General features: G+C 40.2%; 1 protein-coding gene across 1 annotated transcript in view; it reads right to left on the reverse strand.

The window, feature by feature from the left end:
* Positions 1 to 1,373: 1,373 nt before the first annotated feature.
* The window catches only part of LOC117047273 (vertebrate ancient opsin-like), a 94,313-nt gene continuing 72,796 nt past the window's right edge, over positions 1,374 to 22,890 (reverse strand). Inside the window, exon 4 of the mRNA XM_033150220.1 lies at positions 1,374 to 1,835. Within this exon, the coding sequence (XP_033006111.1) occupies positions 1,575 to 1,835 (261 nt within the window). The 3' untranslated portion in view covers positions 1,374 to 1,574. The remainder of the gene's footprint in view (positions 1,836 to 22,890) is intronic.

Here is a 22,890-nt window from a genome sequence, read left to right on the forward strand (position 1 = left end):
AATATAAATACATTATTTTATTCTAATGTAACCATTAATTTGCCATTACCTTAAGAAAGCAATTACAACCCTTACGTACATTACCTCACGATGGATCTTGAAAGAGATAGTGAAATCTATTTGTGTCTAATTCCACTTTCTGTCTTCTGGAGATATCCAATATTCCCCAGTCAAGCGATAGCCATGTGTTCTGCTTTTATTTCAGTTGAATTACAACCAATTGTCCATTGCTGATTTGAAGCCATTTGACATTCATAAACCCGTGAATGTAAATGGTTAGGAAAGTTTCTGTTGTTTGTAAGGACCCATCAATTTTGACCATTGTTGGTTATGCTTTCAAGTGTGCAAATTGAACCATTTTAGTATAATTTTTAGTGTAAGGATTTTCATTTGGTACACATGAAGAATTTGATAGTTGTATCTACATATATGCACTGAGAGTAAAAAATGAAAATGAAATGAAATGTACTGTCTTTTCCTAGGGAAAATGTTTTTATTAAACCATTCTTGTTTAATGTCTCTTTAAGCTGACTCAGCAATTCTCCTTTCTTAATTGGAGTTGTTTAAATTTCCTAACCTACTTTCTTATCAGAATTACAGGGTTTCAGTTATTTTTGCATTAGCCTGCTGGGGGGGGGGGGAGCAAACTTTTAACCCAAACCCTGTATGTTGAGCTTAGATATGATTTGGTCACAAAATACCCAGCACTGTGTGCAACACTTTCAAAATTCTATTGTAGTTTTAAGGTGAAATATAATTATAAACTGTCTGGGGCAAAATGGGAAATTATTGTGTGCTCTGGCCAATGCTGATAGTTCATGCTAGGAGGAATGATTAGTAGTTGCAATATAGTAAGTAACAAAAAGAGAAATTAACTTCTCCCCATATCCGATATGAACCTTGATTGCACGATGTGAAATTGAAACTTCCACTTATGTGGTTACAGATGACACAAGTCTGTCAGTCCCTCTGCTTTAACAGCGGCCAACCATTTTGGCAAGGCCGGCAGTGCCAAAAGTTCCAGTTCTGAGTAAGACATAATGGCTCTCCATGCACAATGCCTATAGGCATGTCCATATGACTTGAGTTGGTTTTCCTTGTCACCTGCTTAGCTAGGAAGTGGGCAACATTCTTGAGCGGAAAGTGGGACTGACCGATGCCATAGGCAAAGCCAGAAGGTCTCCTGTGCTGTGTGTGCGTGCACATTATTATTATTATTATTATTATTATTATTATTATTATTATTAATTAGATTTATATACCACCCTTGGGGGGTTCACATGCTTATGTTGTAGATTGGCCACCAATGCTATGTTTTGAACATGGTTAAAATCTAGAGCATTTTCTCCTCTAGAAGAGTTTACTAAACTATTTTCTGCATTCGGACTCTCCAAACACAGAATTAATACTTCAGTACCTCCAAGATCAAGTATTACCTTTTTGAGTGACACATAACATGCTGTCTGTGCCCCGGAGAGAGAAACCAATCTATATTCATTAGGTACTCCCCAAGGCCTGCTCCTCTTCAGTTCTACCTGCTCCTCAGTCTGAAAGAGCAAAGAGTTTGCTTCCTCTCAAGCACTGTAATGAGCTACAAGCAACACTGTTTGTTTTGCCTTGGGGCCATTGAGGGCTGTGGGTTCCGGATTCTGGAGGCTGACAGTTGCTTCTGGGTGTTCTGAAGACGGCTGTCCGGCTGAAGCAGCGACAAACGTGAAGTTATTGTCCTGTCTCCGGACAGTACAGCACATTCGAGTAGACCTCAAGGAGGATTTGTTGCTGGAAAGGCCTGATTTCCTGTCACATTTCAGGAGAGAACAAAAGCACCTGTAAAACTGAAACACAAAGAAAGGTGTTAAATAGAAATCTGTCATGTGGTTGATTTGTTCTGCCATTGTACTGAGCGATGTGGTCCTCCTCTTCGATATTCAATAGAGAAATGATATTCCGAGCTACTGTAATGGGCAGGAATTATAAACTGAAATAAATTAGAAGATGCATTTAGAGTTCAATATAGTTACTTAGCAGCCAAATATTAGTTCAGTGAAACCTGACTCTATCCTTGTAGTAATGCAGACTAAAGGAGTTAAATATTGTCTCTAGTTATTAGGGGTTGGAGCTAAGACTTCATGCTTTAGCTTGTCCTTAATTGTAGTTACTTTCTTTTTCCTATGCAGTTGCAGGTTAGCCTGTTATTTAATAAACAGCCTCTTGTTATGAGCCTACAAAGTCCTCCTCCCAAAAGAAAACTCTTCAAATTTCCATAAATAAAAAAATAAACAGGCAGCTTTGTAAGCCTTTGAAGGTGGGCATTTCAAAACTGAACTTACAGTCAATACTGTGCATGCTTCCTTAGGAGTAAGTCCCATGGAGCTCAGTGGGATTTGCTCCTTAGTAAGTGTGCTCAGGATTATTGCCTTAGATTATGTGCTAACAAAAACCTTTTGGCTGGGATGTAAAGAACTGCTCAAAGCAGGAGCAAAAAGAGTTGAATGTTTGTTCATTTTCTCTTTGTACAGTTCATCTCAGCTCCGTATTTATTTATTCAGCTATTTTACCCCACCTTTCTGTTTAAAATGTTCAAGGCATTTTAAAGCAATTAAATTGACAGCAAATAAAAGGGATAAAACAGCAAATAAACCTGCTCAGACTGAAAAGGTAGGGAAATGAAAATTTTAACAGATCAACAGGCACATGCTATAAAAGGAAAGGTGATGGAGAAGAGAGAGAGAGAGAGAGAGAGAGAGAGAGAGAGAGAGAGCTATGCTTTACAATGTGAATAGGGACGTCCAGATGTTGATTACATTTTCCATCATGCTTGTCCTTTGGCTTATGCTGGCTGGGGCTAATGAGAGCTAGAGTCCCACAACCTCTGGAGGGTCCTAAATTCCCCAACCCTACTTCATTTCCTTGCATCTCTTTATTCCAGTTCGGCTTCTGAAAAATATTTCCATCTTATCGAACAACAGTCCTGCCTTGACTCCCTTTGCTGAGCCCTTAACATTAGTTACAATCATATGCTCTGTCTTATTTCCTAATTAGTATAAATGCATGTACTGCAAGGAGATGTAATCTCATGGGGCACATTGATGCATCTGAATTATCTGAAGGCATTAAATAAGCCACTGGGTGAATTCCACATGGAGCTACTTCAAGGTCACCACCATATTTTAAAGGAAGTCCTACTGCTCATTTTACAAATTTGGGCTAAAAGAAGTCATGGCTCAATTCTCAATCTTCAGGAAAGTGCATTAAACTTGGAATTAGAGGACAAAACCAAGTGCATGCTAATGATTTTAAGCTACATTGTCATCAGTTACATCTGGTCCTCCTAAATTACCACCACCAATGATTACAAGGTCAGGTAGAAGTCAGGGACTGTAGCAACAAACCAGAAAACCAATTGAGCAACTCAAAAAAATAAAAACAACATCTCTGATTACAGGCAAGCAAGTGCATACTTCTGTACATATGATCAAACTCAGAGGAGCAAGTTTCATTTTTTCAAGTGCATAATGGCATGTAGGAATGTTGAATTTGCCACTAAGTGCTACTATCTACATCCCTTGGAAGTAAGTGGCAAATCTCTCATTGTTTGCAATGGTCTCTCATGTTATTTATTTGAAGCAGTTTTGCCCTGCTGTTCAGCTGACAAGGTTCCCAGAGTGGCTTAAGATCAATAACAAAGACAGTCCCCTGCCCTTGAGCTTGCAGTCTAAAAGGCATGACATAAAAGGAAGAAGGGAGGATGCGGGAAGATAACAACAAGCAAACTCCTATTCTTAAAGTTACAGAGTTCTTATAATGAGCCACTTCAATGGAAACAGTTGAGGGAGGGAGAGGAGGAGCCCATGAGAGTGGGCCCTGCTTTCAGTCTTTCCTTCTGCTGTAGTCTGATGGAATGGTTGCACTTAGAAAACTTATTCTGTCTGTTTTAAGTACACGCAGTGCAATAATCTGAGATAGTGAAATTCAAAGATGGGACTGATGGGGACAGAAGGACTATTCCATCAAAAGCCTTAAAATCATTGGTATTTTGAAGATCTTAGGGAAAGCTGCAACAAGCTATGGCAAGGTGAAAATATAAAGGATGGCATATACTAACAGTGAGGCCTTGGGTTGAGCCAGGATGCAGATGTCTGTAGGTTTAAGAAAGTGTATGAATGCATATTTATGAGTCTGTAAGGAAAGGGTAGCAACCCATTGGCTTCCTGTCACATATCATCTGTTTGCACAAGAATTACAATGCTGTATCTAATAGCAGTAAGCTTTCATAAACATCTAGGGTAGTGAACACCTAAGGCTGTGTGAACTTGTGATGTTACACTTGTATCACCAGAATATTCTCGCTAATGCAAGAAACGAAACAAAAAAAACCCCTCTGGCATTTCATTCATGCTAAACTAATTTCTAGTCCTCTTAATGAGATATTAAAGATGAATCCAGACAACAGAAGACTAGTCCTACAGCCTTCTATTGACAGTAATCACAAGGTGTTGATACTGTATGGCCAAAACGATACATAATTTTAAATGCACCCTTCTTCCCCTTCTGCAATAAAAGCGGGAATTCCAAAACTCCCTAGTCAGCCAGTCACAGATTTGGAGTAAGGGAAGACACTATACAGTAGTAGTTGTTGATACAATTCTCCCAAAACAATCTAGATAAGCAGCCATGGAAGACTTACAGAGTCTTGATAAACCAAAAGCCACAGAGGAGTGGAGAGAGGGGACACTGCCAAATGCCAACATCTGAGGCTATTCAAAGCTCTTTTTGCTGCTAGGAGGTTCACCTAAGGTGGTCACATGCACTGCCCAAAAGGAGAGAATGCACCCAAAAAAAGAACACGAGAGGCTACAGATTTGCAGAAAATATGTACTTGTTGATTTATATGCACAGATGCAAATTTTAAAATAGTTGCTAAAATTATTTAGAAATAAAATACATCATCTTACCACACTTTAGGATCAGCAGACCTGTGTGTGCCTGTTGTCCAGGTGACAGCTTCTAAGCCCCTGCTCTCTATTCTTTAAACTGACCTTGAACTGAACTCTCCTCTGTAGAGTAGAACATATGAACTTCCTAGGTTCACTAAGAAAAATGTTGAGCACTGAATGAGATGGAGGCTCCAAGTAAGAGCACAGTTTAAAAGGCACTCCTCCACTAGGAAAAATAGAGCTAAGACTCGAGATTCAGAACCTCAACCAGCACATAATGCCTGAATTTAGGTTTAGCAACTGTTGGAGCAAGATGTAGGGCTGAGAGCATTGCAGACTGTGTCCAAACTGCTTCTCTGTATTGCTACCTACTTGGTTTTTCAATACCCCTCACCTACCCAGTACATCGTCTGATTTGTTGCTTGCACTGACCTAATTTCTCAGTGATCAAGGTGGAGTACAAAGGATTCTAGTTCTGTCTGCCAAGCTTTTTGGTTTTAGCGTACAGTGGTACCTCAGTTTAAGAACGATTCGGCATACAAACTCTGCAAAACCGGAAGTAGTGTTCCGGTTAGCAAACTTCACCTTGGTTTACGAACCGAAGCTGAATGGTGGAAGAGCCCTGGCAGCGGGAGGCCTCAAAGCGCACCTCGGTTTAAGAACGGCTTTGGTTTAAGAAAGGACTGCCGGAATGGATTAAGTTCATAAACTAAGGCACCACTGTACAGTATATGTTCAACATAGCGTAGATGTTCAACATCTCACAGGCCCTCTGTGGCTGGGCAGGATAAACATCTGGCCATTGGGTCAAATTGTTCTTAGTTTGCTATTCATTTGTTCACTGCAGAGCAGGCAGAGGAGCTAAGAAATTTAGCTACAATGAAAAGTTGAATTGAATATTACAAGATGACCGCATCCCCCCAAATGTAAGCTGCATATCAAGTTTCAGTGCCCCAGACATAAAGCATATGATTTCACCTGTGGTCAGTTTTTATTTTTTTGCACAGTTAAGACATCCACTGAACTTACACAGACAGCTACATGCCTGCAGGATATTCCTTAGCTACCCTAAAGCCTTTTGCTTCTTTCTCCTTAGATGAATGGATGTTTACATCACATTTCCTGGAAATATGTCATACTAGAAGCTTTTCCACCCGGCAAGTAATTACTATAGAACAGAGCATTACCTGTAAGGGTAATGTAGGATCCCTGGGAAACCGTTGCAATATAATTTGGGTTTTCTAGCTAAATGAGCTTTTGCTCCACAGCTCAAGCAGAGGATTATGGATCCTTTATACTGCTGACTAGTGCCATGCTTGGCTAAATACGAGTATTGATTTTGGGTGCTTCAGTGAGCTCCAAGCTGGAGAATGGGTGATTTATAGGAATTAGATCCTATAAGAAAATGATGTCCACTCTGGATGTTTTGGAACACTGTTACTATTTAAAAAAATGTAGAATTTACATTGCAACATCTACACTCTGGTCTGATAATCTGAGGTGAAACTGTAAACTGTTTTTCTGTGACTGCTTTTCACGGAGCAAAAGAGTGTGAAGAAAACAGGCAATGTTGCCTGCACAGAGCTCCCTTTAGAAGGAAAAAGGAAACAGATAAAAATACTCCAATTCATATGTTTGGTGGAAAGGTAGCAGCAGAGATCAGCTGAATCTGGTACCTTCTCTCCCATCTGAACAGTCTGAAATTCCCGAGATTGTTAGCTGCTATATCAGAGAAAGGAACCTCTGTGCACAGCTTCTAGCATAATATAGACTAGAACAGTGTTTTTCAACCTTTTTTGGGCAAAGGCACACTTGTTTCATTAAAAAAATCACGAGGCACACCACCATTAGAAAATGTTAAAAAATTTAACTCTGTGCCTATATTGACTATATATAAAATAATTTTTCAATTTTTCCCACGGCACACCAGGCAACATCTCGCGGCACACTAGTGTGCCGCGGAACAGTGGTTGAAAAACACTGGACTAGAAAGCCAAGTGAAATTGTGCCTGCAGAAGTCTGCAACATACCGAATGTAGTCAAAGCGCACTGGGAAAACTTTTTTCTTCTAATCAGATTTTGCCATGACATAGGATATACCGTAACAGTCTACACAGAAGTAAATCCTATTGACTTCAAAGATATGTTCTCCAGTGTACATGCATATAAGATGATTGCAGTCTAATAGGTATCTCTTGTTAAAAGGTGGTCCTATTTAGTTCAAAGACATTATCCCCACAGGCTTATCTGCTCAGAAGTAAATCACATTACGTTCAAAGACACTTCCTCCCAGGTAAAGTGTAGAACTGTAGACTGAATATAAATCTACTATATATTTTGGAAAGTGGTCCATCTGTTTGTTCTCTATGCATTCGAATGCCTCTTGAGATAGTGACTGGGGAAACCTAGCCGGATGGGCAGGGTATAAATAAATTATTATTATTATTATTATTATTATTATTATTATTATTATTATTATTATTATTATTATTATTTGGCACAAGGGTTTCAGAGGCAGAGGAGTCAGTTTTTGTCTACATTTGGATACCGGATGACATTTTGAATCAAGATAATGGACCAAAATGTTCCAAACTTCCCCTATTTGGATGCCTCTGAAGATATTTTTGCCGAAGCTGGCATGACAGTACCTGAGATTTAGGAGCAGGGTTTGGTCTGTATTTGGATACGGGTGGATGCCATTTTGAAACAAAATGGTGTAGTGAACCATTCCAAACTGTGCCAATTTGGACGCCTCTGGAAATACTACCATTCCAGTTTGGCATGACAGTGCTTGGGCTCAAGGAGTGGTCTTTTGTCTATGTTTTGACACCGCTGGACACCATTTTGAAGCAAGATGGTGGATGCAACCATTCCAAACTGCTGATTTGGATACCTTTGAAGATAACAGTGCCCAATTTTCCACAATGTTTCCTGAGATGGGCTTTGGTCTTTGTTTGGATTTCTTTACTACAAGTATGCAAGCTTTCACAATTTCCCATTTGAAATTAAGTGAAGCTCATAAAAAATAAAATTCAGTACCAAATTTCCCAACAACGTTTTTGGTTTGGGTGTTGTAGTTTCATGACCTAGATAGGATTTTTTTGGAGGGTGGCAGAACTTATTCCGTCACACCTTTCAAAAGTGGAAATGACATTTTGCGACCTTCACAGGTACTTTTGCTGTATCAAAAAAAATAAGCAGTTCTGATATAGAAAAGCAATTTTCTGCTTCCTCTCTATATAATAGGATGAACTGCAATGCTGAGGTTTTGTGAAACAATGACAATGAATGTCAGTTCAGCAGCAGAAAATCAGGTATCTGGGGAAGATTTTGCAACCCCTTTTTCCCTCAAAAAACTGGGCCCAACTTCTCCATTATTTGTGATTAGGGCAAACCTTGGTTTGCACAAATAGACATGCCCCTTAATATGTAGCTCAAGTATTGGAATTCAAACCCTGGGAATCATTGACATAGATCAGCATAAAGATCCTGGTGGCTATGAGCCAATAGCTGTCTTGATAAACAAGGACCACTTTTCCTTGTCACATGCTTTTTTATTTATTTCACTTCCCACGAAACATCCCAAGGTTTTTGAACAATAAAAACATCAGCGTGGAAATGTGTATAGATACAAGATAAAAAGTGAGATTTAAAAGAATTTCCCATTTAAAAGCCTTTTGGAAGGGGAAGGCCTTCAATCAGTGCCCAAAAGACTATAGAGCTCATGCTTGTCTGATAGATGAGAATTCCAAATAGTAGATGTCACCACACTTTGGATTTTTATGTAAGAATGACTGAGCTAGTTAAGGTGGTGGGTCACTGGAGTCTTATACCCCCATCTGCCCAAACAAATGAAATAAAAGGAGAAATAAAGGTATGAGATATGGGGGCGGTGCTCAAGTCAACCACCCCCCAGACCACTCCCTTAAAATGCCCCTTACTCAAATCACTTGGGCTAACATTCATTGAAAAATCCACCTATTTCTCACCCACTTACTTCAAGTGGATTCTGTGTTCCAGGTGTGACGACTTGCTCATTCTTTGAAAGCTAAGCAGTACCATGAGGATAAAACAGTCAGATCCTCCCTGTGGATGTACTCCATTGTCTATAGACAATAGATCCCACAAGGCAATGCACAAAAAATGAACAGCTTCTGCATTCTCTTTCAGAAGGCAAGTGTTGGCTTTTGTAGATGCTCATTAATTCTTGCCTGTGCTATCCTTTGGCAGCGTTCTTTACCGCTCTCATGAATGCACTCTGACATGCAAATCAAGTATTCATTGTTGCTAATTGCGCCACTGATGTGACTCTAGCTTTTATTTCTCAGCTCTGGTGTGAAAGGGTTGTTTTAGATCATATCCTATCTGATGAACCATCATAATGGGAGACCAGCTCTTCTGAAATGGTCTACCTTTCAATAGCAACCTGCCCTCACATGAAGAGACAAAACTCTAATATGATTTGGTGTTGATCCCCAAACCCCCTTGTTTCAAGAAATCCCCAACAGCCATTTACAATAATATAGTCATTCCAATAAAGCAAAATAAGAGATAGCCTCACATGCAAAACCAAGCAATTGAAAACAGTTTAGAAATCAGAACTTTGCAGTATTGGGAGAGCAGAAAAAAGTTATTGATGCCCAGACCATTACAAAGTAGGCTCCAACTGAACCTCCCAAGATAGGAAGCTGCCTAATACCAAGATGGACCATTGCTTCAGCAGCTTTGTATTGTCTGCATAAACTGCCAGTCTATAGGATTTCAGACCAGGGTCTCTTCAAGTCCTATGTGGAGGTGTTAGGGGTTAAACCTGGATGCTTCTGTATTCAAAGATGTTCTCCCTTTGAACTATGGTCCTTCCTCACCCCTGGGAAGATGGTAGCTTTATAATTGCATGGCTTAAGGGTCAATTTTGGTGACTGCTTACCTTCATGCCAGCCTTGGTTCAGAACCACCAGCTATGTCTGTGCAGCCATATATGCCTACTAATAGCAGCCTTTCAGAATGGGGTTGCAACTCAGATTGCTAGCTACAGTTGCCACACAAGCTTTGGTAGAATCAGCAGGTAGAACTCTCTTCTTTCAAGAGCAGAATATGTGGAAATAAAGCACACTTACAGTGTCCTTAGCTGAAGTAAATTTATGGAAATGACCAGTTCATATGTGCGGATGTTTGTGAATTTAAGAAATATTTTCAATTTTTAAAAAGGTGAGTTATCACTGTAAATCCTTTGAATTATGCAGTGTATCAGGGATTTGCATGTTCAGTGAAGCATCTTCTCTGTGTGTCATGTACTTCATGCCTAAAGCATTCACCCACCTTAATTTAAATATTGCCTCTAAAGACATCAACCTACTGTATTATGGAACATTCCCCCCCCCACCCCCACAAACCCTCAAAGCTAAATCATGCCCTCGATTCTTCATGAAGGACATCTTCAGAACAAAGAGTATCTGATACCTTCCTTGTTCTCTAAATTTCTTTAGCAGAATTCCATGTCAAGGGCACTAGTGGGCAGTATGAACTTTTGAAATAAAATAAAGATAAAAAGTTTTTGGGTTTTTTTAATCCCGCCTTTCAGCAGAAAACTTCCAAGACAGCAAGAAAACTAAATTGAAATATAGCAAAACAATAAGGGATACGAATACAAGAAGCAAACAGTAATGGCAGAATTTTCAACTCCCCGGAAGCACCACACATAGAATTATAATGTTTGAGGGTACCCTCCTGTAGTCTAACTCCCTGCAATGTAGGAATCTCAGCTAGATCATACATGACAGATGGCCATCCAACCCCGGCTTAAAAACCTCCAAGGAAGGAGAGTCCACCACCTCTCGTTGGAGTCTGTTACAAAAATTGAACCATGGACAGCACCTGCCTTTATGACAGGAATCGAGGAGCTTTTACAGCCCATGGATTACATTCCCTTCTGAGGAAGCTTCCGAGGGCCACATGCCAGGGATTAGTGGGGCCAGAGGCCAAAGTGGGTGAAGCAATCCATGTAAAATTTATCTTTATCTTTGCACACTAGGTTGGTTTCTTCTCTCTCTCTCTCTCTCTCTCTCTCTCTCTCTCTCTCTCTCTCTCCCATCCAGAGAAGCAGGAGGCATTATCAGAGTTTGGGGACTCATTCTCACACTCAGGGTGTGACCGGTGAATAGCAGCTGCCTGAAAATAGTGGGGTGAATTTGTGATCTCTCTCTCTCTCTCTCTCTCTCTCTCTCTCTCTCTCTCCCCATATCTCCCTGCCACAGTCTCTTACACACACAGAGGGGGGGGGAGTAGATTTATTATTATTATTAAGGAACAAGATCATGCAGATATTCCCAAACACCCTATAATCACAATGACATCCCCCCCCAAATAAATAAATAAATGAAGCTTTGTCTCATCTGAGATTTAAGCTTCCATCTCAAGACTCAAGCCAAAAACTGCATCTTTTGCCGTGTTACCAAATAGCATGTCTATTAGTTTTAATTCGCCTCCCTCCCCAAGTATAACCTGTAGCTCAAAAGATGTTTTCTAAAGGAAACTTGTCAAGTGAAACTTGTGAGACATAACTTTTTAAAAATATATATGAAGATGCCTTTGTGCAAAAGGAAGTTTATTGGGGGGTGGGAATGGTGACTAAGTTGTCCTAGCAGGTATCAGCAAGATATTTCACAAGCAATTATCTGATTCATAGGCCTCTTATTCCAAGCTGTAAAATGAAAAGCACAGGCCTTTGAAGATAAAAGGCCTAAGAACTGGAGTGCCCACTCGCTCCTTGTTACCTTGGCAGGCAAAGCTTACTGTTGTGGCACGTTGACTTTCAATTGGTAGACTGAAAGCATTTCTGCTCCAAACAAATCACTTGCTGAAATTGAAGCACATCTGTGCTCTGTTGGGAGACAATAGAGGGAAAATGTTGGTTGGTGGAGAAATCCACAACATTTGGGGTCTGATTTTAAGTACTTGAAGATTGCCTCTGTCAGTTGCACATGGTGCTCAAGCAGACTAGTGGCAAAGATTTATGAGGATATGGCAAGTCAGATAGTGGTTGCTTAGATGAATATGGTAGGAACCAATCTGATACGTTTTGGTGACATACCGCTATATAATTTTTTTAAATAAATAGATGAAGAGCCTAAAAATAAACTGGAGGAAGGAAGCTGAATCGTTTATTTCCTGTGAAGAAAACAATGCACACAACAATTAAGAAAAACAGAACTTAAGGAGAGAAAACTCCATGGAACTGGACAAAAGGTGCGTGGTTAGTTCACAGTGGCGACAAATATCCAAATACTTTGTAACCAGTTAGCGTTGTTTTCAGTGCTCAGACAAAGTTAGCTCAACACAACTACTGACGGCAAGCAGTAACTCTTTTGGGCTGCAGCTGACCCAAGTGGTTGAAATGAAGTGGTTGGGAAAAAATGAAGCAAACTGCACTGGACTTGTTTGAAAACCTACAGCAGGCAGAGACCCAGGTTTAATCTGTTTTTGTTTGAGCCTTTGCATATTTATATGGATGTTAAGTCCCATTTATTTAACTACTAGAGGGGCATCTGTGTTACTCTCCTGCCCTAAATACTGTAAATCAGTGATTCCTAATTTGCTAATTAGGCCTACTGCAGACCCCCAGTTTTTCAAAAGCCAAGCTATGGACTCAGTACTTTTGAAAATTTTGATATCTCTACAGTGAATGTTGCCATGGACCCCCTGAGTGGGTTATGCAGATCTGGGGCCCTCGAACCACAAATTGGGAACCATGGTTGTAAACAAACAAACAAGTCTATGTTTATCATGGTGGGGGTAACCTGTAGGCACCAGAGAAAGCCTCTTCAGGCACATGTGCCCCCACAGCCATCATATTGGTGACTCCCTGTTTATGCAATGACAATTTTGTCATCAAGGTATTTCAACAACATTCCCTGTGATTTTTCTAACAATGCAATATTATGCATGTAACTATCCATCTCACACATGATATAAAACAAAGCAAATGCCGAATTTCAGAAAATATTGGTGAAACCGGGATATTTTAAACACATTTTATTACTGAGGAGGCAGTTCAACGTGTACATGTTTTCTGAATACGTTTGCAAATAATTACAAATAACTTCTGAATAAATTAGTTGGTGAAACAGTCTCTTACTTACCTTGGACTTTTCTCCTGGAGTTCCCTGTGATGCTGCTGGCTTCGTCTTTCAAGGCAGTCAGTCTTCTGTAGTGGGAATGTTACCTTGAATCTGCACAGCATTTTTAGTCTTCAACTCGCCTCAACTCACAGTTTCCATATAACGGGCTGGGAGGAATTGAAGACTGAAAATGACATACAGGGCAATCAAACGCCACTTTTTCTGAGAGCCAAGAGTCCTGAGATTGATGTCTGCTGTGTATGATTACCTGAAATTTTCATGGGAAGAAACCATGATAAAGACCATTGGGAAAAGATTGGTTTATACAGAGAAAACTCTTTCCTGGTTCCATTGGAATTTGCAGTTTATTTTGATGGCTTTTACATATCCTTTCATTTTGGTTAAGAAGTAAATGCTTTCACACAGTGGCAAACCATCAAATTTTCACTTAAAGAGAAACAGGAATTAATTATCATTCCCAAACATGCACATGATGTCCACCACATGGTGTGTGGATTCGATTTGCATTGCACAAGGCAACCCTGTTGCTTGACTGTCCTGCTTGAAGATAAAAAATAATAATATTGATTCCGATTTAATGGAGCAATACAGGTAACAAAGCTTAAACAATAAAAGTAAAAACTTTGACAGAAAAGAATGTCATGAGAGGGTCAAATAGAGAGGTACTTATACACTACTAACTGACATAACTTTCCACCCTGAGTTCTGATTCATACTTTCAAACCATTTAAATCCATCATGCCAATCCTTTAGTTCCAGAAGGTTAGTAAGTAGTTCGGTGATGTTGGTCAAGTTTCGTCTGTTGCACCAAACATAAACCAAACTAACAGTTGTAGAGATGCAACCCAATGGCTTGAAATGAGAAACCTGGTTTTCTGCTACGAGAGTGAGACACAGTAAGTCTTGGACCAGTGCATAATCCCCTTCCTGTTGCACTCAGAAGGAGCAGAAGTTTTCGGCTTTAAACAAATGATAGTTCTGCATGATGCCCAAACTCAGGGAGTGTGGTTTCTTTAAACCTATAGTTAGTGAAAACAAGCAAATATTTGAAACCATGGTTTGAGCTTAACTTGCTCTCACCAATCATACAAGGCCATATCAATACATTTTCCTGCCTGGGGCAGAGTAGCAAATAGTGCCCAGTTCCCAGAGTTGAGGTCTATAGAACCTAAGGCTGGTCAAGTTATTTTGCCACCTGAGGCAGAAAATCCCACCTATGCCTATTCCCCTCTCTGGTAGAAAGTAAATAAATAATAAATATTTGTTGCCTTTAATGATATGCAGAGTTAGGTGCAAGACCATTGGTACAGCCATCTTAGAATTATAACAGACACTCTAACACATGCATAACAAAATACTAACTTGTATCACTTTTTATTCTGATTTAGTTTTCTTGTGTGTAGCTTCCTCACTAGGTGTATTTTAGAAAATTTTAAACAAGAAGTTAACATCTAATTGTGCAATCCTGCACATATCTACTCAGCAGCATAAATCCCATCAATTTCAACAAGGCTTACTCTCAGGTAACAGGCAATAGGATTGCAGTGGAAAGCAAATGACTTGCAATACTAGGAACGAGAAATGTTTCCTCAGCGACACAAGAGTGAAACGAAAGAGCAGTCTAGCATTTCCGACATCTCTTAGAGAAGAGAAACTCTGCATGTGTCTTCCTTTTGGTTTTTAAGAAAGCCGTAGTCCAGCCCTTTAGCACACAAGTGTCTGAACTGTTTAATACCACACATCCCACAGGTCAGGATGCAACAGTTCTACATCACAGAGATAAAGAGACAGTACAAATAAGACAGATTTTTCTGGCTTATTTTTAGAAAGGCACTGGTATTGGTGTTTGTCCTTTCCTGAAATAAGCACCACGTACAACCTTCATATGAGTTATATTCATACTTGTACACAAGGTTAGTAAATACAATAATAATCTGCATTCTATAAGACTATTCAAATGAGTAGAAGCAGAAGTAATTCAATGAGTTTCCATATTTCTATAGAAATCATTCCTAGGTGGTAGCTTTCTAGTGTGGTAACCTACTTAATTCCATGTGTTTCAAGTGCTTACAAAGGGCAAGGATATAACTCAGTAGAGGAGCACAGGCTTTGAATGCAAATAGTTATAGGGTCAATTAAGGCAGGAGATGATGAGGAAGACCTCTCAGTCAAATTCATACGTTCAAACCATGCTGGTCAGAGTAGACGATAGTGGGCCAGATGGACAAATAGCCTGACCTGCTTTAAGGCTGTTTCCATTTGTAACTACATCTTGTCATTTACACACTAAGATTAAAACAAGGAGCCTTGGGGCACCTGAAGGACCAACACATTTATTATGGCATAAACTTTCATGGACTACGGACTACTTCATCAGAAACATTTAGTACTATCCTGATATATAACTATCCCATCAGCTACATTCATTATTATTACAGGCTGGGGACACCCTATCCCAGAGATAGCTAATGTGACAATGGAATCCAGTGCCTATCAGCATCAGCCAGCATGGCCAATGCTCAGGGATGATAGGATTTGTAGTCAAACAGCATCAGAAGAGCACCAAGTTGGCTACCCTTGCCATAACCCTTGACATTTCTATGTTGAAAAGCCTACAAACCTCCTGTTGAAAATGAAAGCAGGAAACCAGTTTAATTTTATACTAGAGGTACCAATAAGGGCTGTGATGGTTTGTGACTCGAATCTTTTTCTATGAAGTTATTGGAAGCTGCCTATACGAGATCAGGCTTTTCCCACCATCCAGCCTAGACTGTGGTGCTCTAGAGTCTCAGACATTGGCCTTCTCCATTGCCTACTGCCAGATCAGAGGCCCTGGTCTTTTGTGTATTTACTCGGTACTGAACATAAACCCCAAGGCTGATCCCTGATACAAATTAGGTCCCGGTCATCACAGCACTCATTATTCAAAACAGGGCACTAGTTGTAGTTCAGCTGTCAATTCAGCAACTTGGATGAAGAACATGACTTTGAGACTTCCTCTTGATACTTATGTGGCATGTCTGATTGCTGTAAGTGAGGGCAAGAAGGTAGAAGAGAGTGACAAACATCAGCATTTTGACCAACGTTGGGCTGTATTCACATTGCAGTTTGGTTGAACTGATCCATTTTAACCGGTATGTGTGACAGTAGCCCAACTCTAGCAAAGTCCTAATGCTTTAGGCCAGAATGTTAGCATCCACAGAAACTGTTTGGATTCTTCTTTCTTTGGAAAAATACAACTTACATTGATCAATGTGATGGTTAAAGGTAAAGGGACCCCTGACCATTAGGTCCAGTCATGTCTGACTCTGGGGTTGCGGCGCTCATCTCGAGTTACTGGTCGAGGGAGCTGGCATACAGCTTCCGGGTCATGTGGCCAGCATGACAAAGCCGCTTCTGGTGAACCAGAGCAGCGCACGGAAACGCCATTTACCTTCCCGCCAGAGCAGTACCTATTTATCTACTTGCACTTTGATGTGCTTTCGAACTGCTAGGTGGGCAGGAGCTGGGACCGAACAACGGGAGCTCACCCCGTCGCGGGGATTTGAACCGCCGACCTTCTGATCAGCAAGCCCTAAGCTCTGTGGTTTAACCCACAGCGCCACCCGCGTCCCTCCATGTGATGAATAAATATAGATTAATTGCTGAGGGAGGGAAATGGGGGTATTTACAACAACAAAACTATCACAAGGGAATAATGTGACATGAGAAGGGCACGAGGAACCCGAAGAGAATCTGGCAAGATATGTTTGAGTTTCTGAAGCTTATCGTTTTGTGAGGAAGGGCTGGGTTTCCTCTTCCCACGGATGCAGCACAGTTATACTTCAGATAGTACTAATGCTATGCCACTTGCTTGCAGAGCTCCTGTTGAACTAGCCTCCTGAAAAGGAGGCTGCATCCAATGGAACAAGTGCTGCTATCAGCTCTCAGATGAAATGCTTCCTATGGCATCCAGATGATCAAGGTGATGTTACACCGAACACTTCCTTGTGGGCACCTGGAGCCAGATAAGGCAGGTAATCATTTCTTTGTTTCTTTGTTTACATTTTGTTCCATTGGAGGCTGAGCAGATTTACAAACTATATTTCTCACATAACAGAATAATTGGGAATCTGTTTGCTAAGGGTGCTTAGAGTTGTTGGGACCGGTATTTCCCCTTACTGTATAGAGCTACAATCCCCAGAGGTCCTTGGGAAGAGGTACTGATTGTTAAATAGGCGAATTTCAAAAAGTAAAATACCAGGACACCCTGGAAGTTGTTGAGTTTCCTTTTTTTTACAAAAACGGCCAAAAAAACCCCCACAATTTTCTGCCTAAGATCCAGGACAAAGTGCCGCCTTTTGGAAATTCTCCCCGGACGTCAATTCCACCTTTGAAATCCTGGGGAAACCCAGACGTATGGCAGCCCTATTGTTAAACCACCCTGGGAATTGTAGATCTGTGTGGTGAACAGTGTTCTTCTAATAATGCTCAGCTCCCTTAACACATCACAGCTCCCAGGATCCTTTTTAGGAAGGCCTGACTCTTAAAGTGCTATGATAGGGCTTTGCTGTGGATGTGGTGTGGGAAAAGAGCTTAGTTTATTTTCTGGTTGCTATGTTGTTAAGTTCATTAATTTTGTTATTATTATTTATTATATTTATTATTTGTACACATGTTCCATGTATTATTTAGTCAGCAGCAGATGGAATTTTAAGAATATTCTTGCAGGCATTTACATGACAGCACATCCATGCAGCTCAGCCCATAAGCATTATGCTGCTAGATTAAGATATTGGTACTATATATATATACTACAGGGAAGTTAATCATGATATATAGATCTGAAAATAGGCTCTAAAGAAGCACATCAGGAAACCAGACAGAATGGGCACATATGAAAGTTTCAAACCAATATGTACCCATGTTTTGAAAGATGACACAGATACATTGGTTTGAAACTGATATATACATTTGTCTTGGGAATGATTGTGCCCATGGACGAAGCCAGGATTTTTGTTGGGGAGCAGGCCTTTTTTTTAGGGGGGGGGGCAGAACCTTAGTTTGCTATGTATTTTTTATTTTGTGTGCATGCACACTTCTTCAGATACACTGAAACAGAAGTCACCAGACCCTCTCACTATATACAGTGGTGCCTCGCAAGACGAATTTAATTTGTTCTGAGAGTGCTATTGTCTAGCGAAAATTTCATCTTGCGAAGCACCAACGGGGGAAGAGCGGTTTGACAGGAAAAAAATCGCGAAAACTTTTCGTCTTGCGAGGCAAGCCCATAGGGAAATTCGTCTTGCGAGTCAGCCTTTCGTTAGCGAATGCCTTTTGTCTAGCGAGGCATTCGTCTAGCGAGGTACCACTGTATAAGGGTCTGGTGACTTCTGTTTCAGTGTATCTGAAGAAGTGTGCATGCACACGAAAGCTCATACCAAGAACAAACTTAGTTGGTCTCTAAGGTGCTACTGGAAGGGTTTATTATTATTATTATTTATTAAGTCCGGGAGGTTAGGAAACAGTGAAGTTGAACCAGGTGCTGTTGTTAAAACAATCAATCAAGGTTTAATGATCTCTGTGTTCCATTTTTGCTACTTATTATTTTATTTTTTAATATCTCTTTACAGAAACTTGTCATAATGGCAAACTGCAGTGAAATCAAGATGGATAAGAACATAGTCACTTTTGAATATATTCCAAATGTTTTTGACAAAACATGTTCTTAAGGTGATGGTATTTACTGCACTGTTTTATCCCTGATACAAATGAATGATGTCTTTAGTCTCTTACTTGAATGGTGGTGGTGTTAATTAGGACTTTTCCACTGTTTTGAGTTTTATTTATGTGCTTGTCAGCAGATAATAGCATCAACCGCTGATGAGCTCTCCTGACAGCTTTGCTGATTGTTTCAGAATTTTGGCAGAGAGATTGCCCAGAGCTACAGGGAGAACCTGTAAGCACTGAAATATATATATATATATGCTACTAATTTGCTAGAATCATTGTTAATGTGAGTCACTCATATTTCTATATTTCCCCTGACAGACCTGTTGGTAGTGGTGACATTTTAATACACTAGACTTCATAGTTCTCCTTAGTGTGAAATGAAGGCACACCAGAGTCAATGGCATACACAGATGGAGCATGCCTCAGGTCTAGCTGCTATTGTGTTACTATCCATCTGAATCATGCTCCAGGTGGGCTACAAAATTCAAATTCCATAAGCAGATGCAGAGCACATCACACCATGGTATATATACAGCATGAGAAAGGAAGTACATACATACATACATACATACATACATACATACAGGAAACCATAAGGGTTTCTATCATAGTTCCCAAACATTTCCCCAGCGCATCTACCTTAATAATTTATCTAATGATACTAACATCATCATTAAACCTGCTGATAAAGGAGGGGGAATTGTCATCATGAATAGAAAGGATTATGTGGATGAGGCTACTCACCAACTTTCTGATTCTCGATTTTTTTAAAAAATTACTAAAGATCCTACCAACTATATAACCACCCTTTAAAAAACTGTGTTGCAACATGCATACACCATGGGTTTCATTGATAAACAAACATTTGAATTTCTTCTGCCACCTTATCCCCGCATACCTATTTTCTACTGTTTACCTAATATTCTTAGTTCCCAAAGATTTTCCTTAAGTGGATTTGACTTCGAACAGGTCCCTCCACTGATGCACTGGCACAACACAGATTTACAAAAAGAAGTTGTAATTGTGGCTCGTGTAACCTTCTAGTGATGTGAGAAGACACCAGGGAGAAGTCATGGGCATTGAGGTACATAAAGGCTGGGCCCAGGACTAAGACTAGGTGGCAAGGAATCAGGCGTTTTCTCTACTCCAGTGATGGGTGAGATGTGGTCCTCAAACTGTTGCTAAACTATCTTCCACCGTCCATGTACATTGCTGGCTCAAGCTAATGGGATGTTATTGATCAGCAACATCTGGATGGCCAGAAATTTGCCACCCCTGATCTATTCAAATTGTAAAGACCCAAATTATCCTGTGCTTCGTGCATGGCCATTTCTGCAGGTTGAATTGATAAGCTAGAGGCGCATCTTTAAAACTGCACTGAAATTATTTTTAAAGGACATTGGTCCAGCCACGATGCTGTCAGTGATGTGGTACTAAGGGGACTTCTTAGCACTTATGGTGGGGATGCCCAGTAATGCAGGCATTTTGGGAACTGGTGTCCCCAGACGTATCCAGAATGGTTTGTGAGCCCATGAATTTCCCACCACAGTTGTTTTTCCTGCCCCTTTTTGGAAGGCTTGAATGCTGATATAAAGAATAAGGATTTACTGGCTATTTTTTTTTTTTTAGCAGCTGCTCAACGATCTGTAGCTGAAACCTCACAAGGATTATCCCTGGATTTATCGTATAAAAATGTCTGGCGATTGGCTGTCACTGAGAATATAACACATAATGTAAAAGTGATAAAAGGAACAGAGAAAACGGACATTTTTTCTGCAATATGGAATAGGAATAGGAATAATTTATTATTGGCCAAGTACATTTTCCAACATACTTGGAATTTGTTTCGGCTACATTGCAATGTAAACATACAGACACTGTTCCTCTCACAATACAAAGAAGTAAAGAAACCCCACCCATATTTTACCTCCCCTTAAGCTATACAACTACGAATTTAACAATTTAATGGCACAAGGGAAAAAACTATTCTTGTGCCTGGCCGATTTTGTATATGAAGTCCTGTAGCGACGTCCAGATGGAAGTAAATCAAGCAGATGATGACCGGGATGTAAAGGATCTGCTACAATTCTCTCTGCTCTCTTCCTTACTCGGGTAGCATAAATTGTCTCTATTGAAGGCAAGCTAACACCAATTACCCTTTCTGCAATTCTTACAGCTCGTTGGAGCTTTTTCTTGTCTCTCTTAGAGGCTGTACCGTACCAAGCTGTTATAGAATTACAGAGAACAGTTTCAATGATGCCTCTGTAGAATTGAATCAACACTTCCTGGGACAATTTAAATTTCCTTAGTTGACGCAGGAAATACAGCCTCTGGTGTACCTTTTTAATAATACTATTGATGTTGCTTGACCAATTTAAGTTATAAGAAATTATGGAGCCCAGGAACTTAAAGGACTCTACTACTACTAAAGGACTATTCAATATACAAATGAAACCGGTCTTAAAGGTAAACTCTCAATAGCATCTTTGCATATAAAGCTATATTTGGCTTGAACTATATTCTTTCCTGGGAATGATTATTGGTGATGGGGGGGGAGCTTTTATGCTGCCCCCAGGACATTATATGCTGGACATTTGGATAGGGTAATTGGAATAATTAATGTATACAACATGATACTCATTATAGGGGTGAGGGTTGTTCTATTTATTGTGTGTGTGTGTGTGTGTGTGTGTGTGTGTTAGATTAGATAGATAGATAGATAGATATGAGAGAGAGAGAGAGAGAGAGAGAGAGAGAGAGAGAGAGAGAGACATGATAGTTAAATAGATAGATGATAGATAGATAGATCTTGCCCACAAAACCTAGGAAAGTATCTAAAACGATCTAAAAAGTGTTGATAAACTATCTGATGTGTATGTTTCCATGGCATCTATCTAAATGTAAAGGGTTCACAATTAAATTGTACTTGTCAGTCACAAAATTCTTCACTGTGACTTAGCGTCAGATAAAATGGAGGATGGAGTTAGTAACAGATGCCAGAGCAGATGCCTGTATTATAACAATATATTTTAATCAGCTGGAAGTATGCATATTTTTCTACTTTAGAGGAGGATGGGGAGGGGAGGTAAGCCTACTGCTGCATACAGCAGACATTTTCAAAACTGTTGCAGTGAAATTCTTCTGTCAAGAAAAAGACACCTGTATATGCTTCTCTAGGGGACACTGAGCTAAAACAAGGACAGAAAAGTCCTGTTGCTTGTAGGACAATGAAAACTAAAAAGTTACTTCCAAATAAGCGATTGGCCTCTATCCAGAGATTGTGCTTAAATCCCATTAAAAAAACAAACCGCACAGATAATCCCTACATGAATAAAAAGTGCAATACATGAAACTATTATAAAACAGTTGAACGAACTTAATTCGTTCCGTAGGTCTGTTCTTAACCCGGAATCGTTCTTAACCTGAGGCGCACTTTCGCTAATGGGGCCTCCCACTGCCACTGCGCCACCGGCGTGCGATTTCCGTTCTCATCCTGGGGCAAAGTTTGCAACCCAAGGTACTACTTCTGGGTTAGCAGAGTTTGTAACCCATAGTGTTTGTAACCTGAAGCGTTTGTAACACAAGGTACCACTGTAAAGCAAAGGGATTATATGGCTATTGACTGGAATTTATGGGTTCTATTCACAGATCCTGAAGTTGAGGCTCCAGTACTTTGGCCACCTCATGAGAAGAGAAGACTCCCTAGAAAAGACCCTGATGTTGGGAAAGATGGAGGGCACAAGGAGAAGGGGACGACAGAGGATGAGATGGTTGGACAGTGTTCTCGAAGCTACTAACATGAGTTTGGCCAAACTGCGAGAGGCAGTGAAGGATAGGCGTGCCTGGCGTGCTCTGGTCCATGGGGTCATGAAGAGTTGGACACGACTGAACGACTGAACAAAAAATCTCAATGAAGTCAGTGGGGCCTACTTCTGACTAGACAGGTTTAGAATTGCACTCATAGACAGCTACAGCAAATAGGCCCACATCAGTCCCCTCATAATAATAATTTATTATTTATACCCCGTCCATCTGGCTGGGTTTCCCTGGCCACTCTGGGCGGCTCCCAACCGAATATTAAAAACACAATACAGCATCAAACA

Source organism: Lacerta agilis, chromosome 5 (genome assembly GCF_009819535.1).
Source record: "Lacerta agilis isolate rLacAgi1 chromosome 5, rLacAgi1.pri, whole genome shotgun sequence".
Classification (NCBI taxonomy): Eukaryota; Metazoa; Chordata; class Lepidosauria; order Squamata; family Lacertidae; genus Lacerta; species Lacerta agilis.